This window comes from Schistocerca piceifrons, chromosome X (assembly GCF_021461385.2).
Source record: "Schistocerca piceifrons isolate TAMUIC-IGC-003096 chromosome X, iqSchPice1.1, whole genome shotgun sequence".
NCBI classification, from domain to species: domain Eukaryota; kingdom Metazoa; phylum Arthropoda; class Insecta; order Orthoptera; family Acrididae; genus Schistocerca; species Schistocerca piceifrons.
In genome coordinates this window covers 666420284-666430648 of record NC_060149.1, presented here as the reverse complement: position 1 = coordinate 666430648, position 10365 = coordinate 666420284, and the positions used below count along the sequence as shown (strand labels likewise).

Sequence of the window (10365 nt, the reverse complement as noted above, 5' to 3'; positions counted from 1 at the left end):
TCCGCCCCACCTCCTCACTCCGCCCCCCGCCCCACCTCTCTCCGCCCGCTTCCCCCCCCCTACACCTCTCTCCGCCCGCTCGCCCCCCCCCACCCCCCCCACCCCTCTCCGCCCGCTCGCCCCCCCACCCCTCTCCGCCCGCTCGCCCCCCCCCCCCCACACCTCTCTCCGCCCGCTCGCCCCCCCCCCCCCCACACCTTTCTCCGCCCGCCCGCCCCCCCCCCCCACCTCTCTCCGCCCCCCCCTCCCCCACCTCTCTCCGCCCGCTCGCACCCCTCCCCCCCACCTCTCTCCACACGCTCGCCCCCCCCCCCCCCACCTCTCTCCACCCGCTCGCCTCCCCCCCCCCCCCCCCCGCACCTCTCTCCACCCGCTCGCCCCCCTCTCCCACCTCTCTCCACCCGCTCGCCCCCCTCTCCCACCTCTCTCCACCCGCTCGCCCCCCTCTCCCACCTCTCTCCACCCGCTCGCCCCCCTCTCCCACCTCTCTCCACCCGCTCGCCCCCCTCTCCCACCTCTCTCCGTCACCCCACCTCCATTTGGGAGGACAACAGTTCACAATTGCATCTAGCCATCCTGATTTAGGTTTTCCGGATTTCCCTAAATTAAACTGCTTCTGGCAAATTCCGGGATGGTTCCCTTGAAAAGTCATGAACTACTTTCTGCCTTAATCTGATGGGACCGATGACTTAACTGTTTGGTCCATTTCCCCAAACCAACCCACTAGTCTCCCCCCCCCCCCCCTCTTCTCCCTCCCAGCTGTCCTTTCCCCTCTCCCCCCTCCTGTATTCAGCTTTCTTATCTTGATCTTCATTTCTCCCCTTCCCCCATTAGTTATAGGGGGTCTTATAATTTTACATGTACACTGTTCAGCCGAAACCTTATGACCACATGCTTAATAGCCTGTTTGTCCAATTAAATCCATAACTTACTCTGCATGCCAGTGATTCAACAGTATGTTAGTAGGTTTGTGGAGGTATGTGGCATTAGATGTCTTTGCACAGGCCATGTAATTCGCTTAAATAATGGACCGCTGTTGCGTATTTGGTGATAACGCCCAGTAGCAACCCAGGTGGGTTCCATATGATTTGCTTCAGATGAATTTGCTCACCAAGACATCAACATGAGTTCACTGTAATGCTCCTCAAACCACTGTAGCACAGTTCAGCAAAAAACACAAGACCCTTAACTTCAGCAAAGTCATCATATTTTGCCGTGAAATGGAAATAAATGTTAAACAGATGTGGAAGGAATAACTCTAGATTAGGGTAAAGAGGAAAAAAACCTGCCATTGATGTAATAACAAAACATAGATGTTTATTGTAACATTCAAAGGCAGTATTTATCGGTTTGATATTGAGGCCTGCCTGAAGCTATGACAGTATTAATCAATGCATATGCTGCCTGATGCGCTGCTTCTCTTCAGAAGACAGGCAAGTCACATAATGCTGCTTCAAAACTGTTACCTCAAAATGTTGGGAAAATTGTAGCTTAAACAAAGGACTCGAAAGGAGTTGGTTAAAACTTAAGACTTTACAGTATTTGAGATCTCATAGGGTGAAAAGTCTCCTATAGGTGTCCAAATGAATCTTAAAGAACCACACACTTCCTTCACTAATCATTGTGACATAATTGCTTGCTTTACCAGCTCTTCTGTATCTGCTTACCAAAGACTATTTCAATACAAAATACAAAAACCTCCACACAAAGCCTGACATTATTCAAGAAAGAGTTAAGGATGCAGTGTCTTCCCCAATAGCATCATCATCTTTCAGCAATATAATTGTCTGTCTCTCGGAGCCAGAACTGTGCTACAATGGTTTCAGGAGCATTATAGTGAACTCATGTTGATGTTTTGGTGACTCAGTGCCACATTCCCCTCCATCTCACATTTGTTGCTAGTCATATCCTATTTTGTTCATCTCGCAGTTGGAGCAAGTGGAGAAATGATTTCCTGTGTGCTTCTGTATGAGCCCTAGTCTCCTTTATTTTCTCCGTACAGTTCCTATGCAGTCTCTCATAAATACTGGTTTTCTAAACTTCAATAGATTCCACTATAAGATCATCTTTCCTCCAAGGATTCTCACCTAAGCTCTTGTAGCATTTTTGTAAGACTCTTGCACTTACTGAACTGTGACTGGTAACGAATCTGGCAACATGTCTCAGAATTGCTGTCATGTCTTCCTTTTATCAGCTACATCATCCCCTGCATGAAAAAACAATGGAAGGTCTTCACAAGAAACTCTGCAGATTATTCCTCATAGTGAGAGGCTGCAGTGAAATTGATGCACCATGGTGAGCACCTACCACTTGTCCAAAAGGTCGAGTTACTGAGATCACACATTCGTGTAAAGGACATATGCCTATGCTTATCTTAGACTCAGCCATTAGGGTTTCCTCTTTCTGATCTTCAGCTTTCTGTCTCTGCTCAGTGGGAAGTGGCTAAAGATTTGTCTTGTAATAATCTATTTTCAGTGTAACATATCTCAGAAATTTAGCTGCTGCTGAATTGAATCTGTAAAAATTGTGTATCTTAGAAAAAAAGTTCTAGTACTTTTATTTTCCTATTCATTTATCCACTGAGTTACTAATGTAACTGTTAAATGTCGGTGGTCAGCAACAGTTTGAAAAGTTTGTAAGGATGTTGCAGGCTAGGTTATGCTGCGAAATAATGGTTTGGAAAAAAATTATGTATGTTTTGTCATTTCTGAGTTAATTAGAAGTGAATTTAGTCAATCAGGCCATTGGATGCACAAATTCAAGCAGCCCAGCAGAGACAATTAGTGTCAGTTGTTCTCATAACACAGATGATACACTATGTGATCAAAGGTATCTGGACACCCCCCAAAACATACGTTTTTCATATCAGATACATTGTCTTGCCACCTGCTGCCAGGTAATCCATATCAGCGACCTCAGTAGGCATTAGACATCGGGAGAACAGAATGGGGACCTCTGCGGAACTCGTGGACTTTGAACGTGGTCAGGTGATTGGGTGTCACTTGTGCTGTATGTATGTGTGTACGTGAGATTTTCTCACTCCTAAACATCCCTAGCTCCACTGTTTCTGATGTGATAGTGAAGTGGAAACGTGAAGGGACACATACAGCACAAAAGCATACAGGCCGACCTCGTCTGTTGACTGACAGAGACTGCCGACAGTTGAAGTTGGTTGTAATGTGTAATAGGCAGACATCTATTCAGACCATCACACAGGAATTCCAAACTGCATCAGGATCCACTGCAAGTGCTATGACAGTTAGGCGGGAGGTGAGAAAATTTGGATTGCATGATTCAAGCGGCTGCTCATAAGTGGCACATCACACTGGGAAATGCCAAACGACACCTCACTTGGTGTAAGGAGCATAAACATTGGATGATTGAACAGTGGAAAAACATTGTGTGGAGTGACGAGTCATGGTACACAATGTGGCAGTCTGGTGGCGGGGTGTGGGTATGGCGAATGCCTGGTGAACGTCATCTGCCAGCGTGTGTAGTAGGCCAACAGTAAAATTCAGAGGCGGTGGTGTTATAGTGCGGTTGTGTTTTTCATGGAGGGGGCTTGCATCCTTTGTTGTTTTGCATGGCACTACCGTAGCACAGGCCTACATTGATGTTTTAAGCACCTTCATGCTTCCCACTGTTGAAGAGCAATTCAGGGACAACAGTTGCATCTTTCAACATGATTGAGCACCTATTCATTGCATGGCCTGTGGCAGAGTGGTTAGATGACAATAACATCCGTGTAATGGACTGGCCTGAACAGAGTCCTAAACTGAATCCTATAGAACACCTTTGGGATGTTTTGGAATGCAGACTTCATGCCAGGCCTCACTGACAGACAGACGTCGATACCTCTCCTCCGTGCAGCACTCTGTGAAGAATGTGCTGCCATTCCCCAAGAAACCTGATTGAACTTGAGAGTAGAAGTTGTCATCAAGGCTAAGGGTGGACCAACACCATATTGAATGCCAGCATTACCGATGGAGGGCACCACGAACTTGTAAGACATTTTCAGCCAGGTGTCCGGATACTTTTGATCAAAAAGTGGTTCAGGTTTGATCCTTACCACCGTCCCATTGTCCAGTTTTTGTATTCCTCTCTTGTTCAGTTTTAGGACTACAAACGAACAACACATTTGGCAACACTGTTTCTAGCGGGCTGCTGGAATTTGCAGGTGCAATGGCCTGATTGGCTAACTTCAGTGCTAAATAACTTGGAAATGGTGCTGTGCATCGTTTTATTATTATTATTATTATAATGATTGTTTCTTAGCACAGCCTACCGCACAACACCCTTACAAACTTTTCAAACTGTTTCTGACCCCCCCCCCCCCCCTCTCTCTCTCTCTCTCTCTCTCTCTCTCTCTCTCTCTCTCTCTCTCTCTCTCTCTCTCTCTCTCTCTCTCTCTCTCTCTCTCTCTCTCGTGTGTGTGTGTGTGTGTGTGTGTGTGTGTGTGTGTGTGTGTGTGTGTGTGTTCTGCTGTAATGAGAAGACTTGTATATTTGTCCACCTTGAATCCACGATAATTTTTGATATTCCATTTCTGTTTAGTTGTTTATCATCTACAACAACATTCTTCTCTCACTGTGAGTTTTCCTACTATAAAAGGAAACGTTTAATGGTCCCAATCTCTGACAGCATTTTATTTGGCATTGTTGGTCTTGGAGGGGGTCAGTTATTTGTTTCTAGAATGTTTGCCCTTAAGCGCTGACATATAAAGGCGAAAGACAGCTAAAGTATGACAAATTTTTCCCTGATATAGCAACCAGTTTATGTTTCTGTCATACTGTCATAGCCTCTTCTATCTGCTCTCCTCACACACCTCAGCAGAGATTAACTCCCCATGGATGACCTGTAATACCAATTAATGGGGTTTTAGGAACGTTTGGATATCGATTTATCAGCTTTAGATGTTTGCTTGAACACTTCTGATAGAATAGTTTTGTATCGTCTCTCTGTCACAAGTACTGGGTACTTATAGTGTTTGTTAATTATAATTTATAAAATTTGTCACTTTTCCTTTGTTGCATATATTTTTTATGTCATGCAGTACTTTTTTTTCCAAGGGCATGAATTAATAAACCACCATGAGCAGTTGGCTGAAGCTTCAGTGCTGTGTGGCACACACATTTCCTTACCAACTGGAAATGCTGACATTACTACTAAAAAAGCAGATGGAAATACTACCACAAATGTGGTTGCTGTGCTCCATCCTAAAGTGATCATATCAGCAGACCAATCAGGAAGAGCAGACCAAATTACTGCTGTAATATCTGAGAATTTAAATTTACAATTATCTGCCTTCCCTCATATAAAGGCTTTTGAAAGTGATTGTGATGATGCAAGTATCGACCCAGAGTGTATGTTTCGATCAGAAGTGTCAGCTATAGTACGGGATATTAATAATTTGGAGAAGTATGAAACATATTCTTCACCTGCATCTGAAACTTGTGTTTTGGACAGCAGGATCTCTTCTGATGTTTCAGGTACACTATTGATAAGTAAAGGATTGATAGCTTTAATTTCCTTTTTATGAATAAGAATATAAGATAATTTTTTCTTCTTCCTTTTAGGGGTGATGTATTGTTCAAAGGAATACAGTTCCTCAACTGATGAAGATATTTTTGAAAACACTTTTGAAATGATGGAAAAACTGTTGAATGGTTTTGAAATGAAGCCGGACTGTGCCTGTGAAGTGGAGGCAGGCAGTGGACATGCATATGAAATGGAGCCGGACCGTGTGGCGGGTGCACGCGATGCGGAGCCGGACCGTGTGGCGGGTGCACGCGATGCGGAGCCGGACCGTGTGGCGGGTGCACGCGATGCGGAGCCGGACCGTGTGGCGGGTGCACGCGATGCGGAGCCGGACCGTGTGGCGGGTGCACGCGATGCGGAGCCGGACCGTGTGGCGGGTGCACGCGATGCGGAGCCGGACCGTGTGGCGGGTGCACGCGATGCGGAGCCGGACCGTGTGGCGGGTGCACGCGATGCGGAGCCGGACCGTGTGGCGGGTGCACGCGATGCGGAGCCCGACTGTGCACGACCCTGTGAACTGAAGATGAACTCTGCTGATAATTTGGAGAATGTAAAGTTTGATGTTAAATCCATAAAAAGTGTTCAAAGAGAATCACGATGTGAAAGATTCTTAAACAGAAGAGCCTCTGGGAATATTTTCTATCAAGCAAGATGTAAGTACTCATATTTGAATTACAGTTGTGATGCAAACTGTTATTTGTATCATGTTTTGGTAGATACGTTTTTCACATTTTTCCTAATGAGCCAGTTATTCACACTTTCAACCACTGATATCAGACTGTGTTGCCTCCATGATCCTTGATACTCGAATTTCTATTAAGGTGAGTCGACCATAGGTAAAATTTACTAATGGTACCTATCACTTAAAATTCTCTGACTTCCACCCTGTGCCTCTTTATTTACTCAAACATTTTTTCAGGTGACTGTCAACAGCATCAATATAGTTGAAGAAATGCATGATATACAATGTGCTGTCTTACAGCATTGTAGACAATGGGATGTGTATCATACGTTTTCCTTTATTTACTTACTGTGTTTTAGAAAGGAACAATTTGTTTGCTAGGTGATCTGCTGTCTATTTAATATGAAAATGAGATAAATGTGGTGCATCTTTGAAGAGCGTGTATTATGTCTGAGTACTTATGTAGCAGACAGTGACTTATTTTCATGATTGTATGCCTATTCTTATTTTGTCAGTGATTAGACAGTTAGTTTCCTGTTCAATAAGTTTAATTGCCGTCCTGTCATTTTACAAGCACATACTGTACAGCACAGTTACTTGACTGTTTGTTGATTGCATGTTCTTGGTTCGAAAGACATTTTGTTTGTGATCTAAGCTCAATTGCAACTTGAAATACAGGTGTGAATAATTTAGAAGTTTTTTCAAAACATTGGGATAAATTCAACACTGGTTACTAATGAGGTACGTACTGATACTAAAATTTTATTTTGTTGGTAGTACTGCCACCTACAACTAGAAACATTCTTTCCTCCATCATCTGGGTGTCACAGAGAATGATAGATGTGAATACAACTCTACCAACTCTGAGGAGCTTCCCTAAACACAGCAACTGTTAAGCTTTACACCTGCTTTCTGCATTGCCCTCCAGGAAACCTGGTTCCCGACAATGCCCACCGCTGCTATAAGGGATATTACAGGAACCGTAGCGACTATAATAGTGTGTAAGGTGGAGTTTGTGTTTATGTCCTAAACTCAGTCTATAGTGTAACTGTGCCCCTTCAAACCCCTCTTGAAGCTGTGGCTGTCTGAATAAGGACAATGCAGGAAATAACTGCCTGCAATGTATATCTTCCTCCAGATGGTGCAGTATCCCTAAATGTATTAGCTGCATTGGTTGATCAACTCCCTAAACCTTTCCTACTTTTCGGAGATTTTAACGCCCATAACCCCGTGTGGGTTGGCACCATGCTTGCTGGACGAGGCAGAGATGTCAAAAATTTACTGTCACAACTCGACCTCTGCCTCTTAAATACTGGGGCCGCCACACATTTCAGTGTGGTTCATGGTAGTTACTCGGCCGTTGATTTATCAATTTTCAGCCCAGAACTTCTCTCATCTATCCACTGGAGAGCACATGACGACCTGTGTGGTAGTGACCACTTCCCGATCTTCCTGTCACTGCCCCTGTGTCAGGCCCACAGATGCCTGCCCATATGGGCTTTAAACAAGGCAGACTGAGAAACTTTCACCTCTGATGTCACCGTTGACTCTCCTCCACATGGTAACATTGATGTGATGGTTGAGCATGTGACTACAATTGTTTGTGCGGCAGACAAAGCGATCCCTCACTTTTTAGGGTGTCCCCGGCGAAAGGCAGTCCCTTGGTGGTAGCCGGCAGTCGCTGAAGCAATTAAGGAGCGTCGGCGAGCTCTACAGTGGCATAAGCGGCACCCTTCCCTGGAGCACTTCATAACCTTTAAACACCTTTGTGCCCGCGTTTGCCAACTTATCAAAGGACGGAAGCAGGAGTATTGGGAGAGATATGTCTCCACCATTGGGTGCCATGTGCAGGTGTACACGACCCGGGAGATCCGGGGAAAACCCGGGAATATTTTCATCCGGGAAAAAACCGGGAAAAACCTGGGAATTTTTTAGAATTCCGGGAAATTTTCCTTGTTTTAGTTACCAGTTAAATTTTTGTGATTTTGACTGGTAAGAACCAATACTCTAACAAAGGATATTACTGGGATATTACTGTATCCTGCTTCTGCAGAATAATGCTGCAGCAAAAAACATGAACGAGAGGAAAAAAAAACGAAAATAAAACTTAAGTTGCAAAGGAAATGCGCCATATACAACAACAAAACACAGTGCTCATACAAACATCTGCCAACCAAAGTGTGTCAAAGGCTTTAGGAAGAATATGCAGTGCTTCCTAACAGCAAATGTCCTCCGATAAGCGTGACATGACAGCTGTTTACATTAGATTCATTTGAGCAGTTGCGGGCGGTCGGGCTCTTGCGCGTGCGCAGTTGAGTCGCCTATGGGTGGTACCTTCTCCCGCTTCTGGCTACAGATGTGTGGCTAGGTGCCACTATCCAAATTGCTCCGGTTCGGAAATATCGGAGATCCAGGGCTGATGCACAAAGCAGTCTGAGTTGTAGTGGGGAGGTGGGTAGTCTCCACATGACCTGTGTTGACGTTTAGTGATTTTGCTGTTTCCTCTTCGTTTGTTGCTTTCACATTAAATGGAAACAAAACTGATTTCTGTGGCCGGGAGCTACAAAATGAATTAAAATACGTTCGCGTAGTTATGGAAGGCTAGAATATGTTGTTAGTTTCAGATTTTATTTCCACCTTTCTAACAGTCAAGCATTAATCACCTTGCAGAACAATGAAGTTATTCTTGTCGGTTTGGTAAAGAGATGTGGCTTTTATTAATATTTTGCACTAAGGCAGTCAATTTATTTGAAACGAAGTGTTTAATTTCACACTGTTGGCTAGTTTCAACTGTTCGCTGCATTTCAAGTGCACATTTTCCATCTTCTAACTCGTATGGCATTATGCCATAATTAAGAACCAAACATGAGCTAATACAGTACTGGTACTCGAGAAAATTTAAATCCGAATCTGGACATACGACTGTGCACTTTAAGCCGAATTATGCATTTTAGTATAGTTCACGAAATTCCGATGCTCCTGAAGTATCCTTTGATGTCTTGTTTCTTTTATGACATAATGCAAGATCTTTTAATGTTTGACACGTAAGAACATGCGGCCTTCGAGGGTCATCGTAGCTGCGCAGTTGCAGTGACGCCTGTTACCTGGCGCTCTCTGGCAACTGCTGAAACGAACCAATTTCTAACAGGTCATGGGAAAATATTGCGAATGGTGGTTTGAAAAGTGTTACTTTCAAAGTAAATTTCTTTTTACGCAAGATGAACTATGTGCGAGAATGTACGATGAATTTCTTAAATCACAGAGCGTTTCACTCTCATTTAAAAATCAACTCTTTGAGGACGACCCTCTAGAAGAATTTCGAGCCCAGAAGATCAGACATTTACGTCGTTATTAAAAATTTTACTGTCAGATGACCATCTATAAGAATTCTGAGCCCAGAAGATCAAACATTTACGTCGTTATTAAAAATTTTACTGGCACATTTGTGTGATGTATCTTAAAGTGTAACACGCACAAAATGATCAGCATTATATGTGGAAGCTTAGCTTCTCTTGCAGCTTATTAATCTTCAAGAACAATATTATTTGTGAAAGCTTTGTTTTTCTTCTAGCAAAACTATGTATATTAATTTAAACCATTAACTTTTCTTTTTGTGTGTTCGCGCTACTTAAGAGTGATCTTGCTATTGGTTGACTACACTACGTGTCCTGTGCTGTCATCAGCAGCCGATATCACGTGACATGAGCTATGACTGGCTTACAAAAGCGCGTCACAAACTCTATTTCATTGCTTCGGAAAGTAACATGCAGTGTTTGGTGGAATTCAAATTTATACCTCCGTAAAACGAAGAAATGCAGTGTACATGTTGCTGCAAATCAAAGATCTTTCCAAAATGTGTGTTTTTCCCCCCTGGGTTTCGTTTTCTAAAGTGCCGGCAAATTCTACATCTGTGTAGAAAACCATAAACATTCTAAGGATTGATAAGTTTTACTGTGTCGAGGAAAAGTATGCTGTCATTTAACATGAAAAAGTGTATTTTCATCTGGGAGAAAGTGTATTTTCAGACGGGAAATCAGGGAAAAATCCGGGAATTTTTTTTCCTTGTCCACGTATATACCCTGCATGCATCACCTTCCAAGTCTGGGCAAAGATCAAATGTGTTTTCAGGTATCAGACCCCAACAG

General features: G+C 43.8%; 1 protein-coding gene across 2 annotated transcripts in view; it reads left to right on the top strand.

Moving 5' to 3' along the window:
* Positions 1–10365, top strand: part of LOC124722979 — a 241189-nt gene that overhangs the window by 150613 nt on the left and 80211 nt on the right. For both annotated transcript variants that reach the window (XM_047248149.1, XM_047248148.1), the window contains 2 exons: positions 5070–5489; positions 5577–6191. In XM_047248149.1, coding sequence (XP_047104105.1) covers positions 5070–5489; positions 5577–6191 — 1035 coding nt within the window. The remainder of the gene's footprint in view (positions 1–5069; positions 5490–5576; positions 6192–10365) is intronic.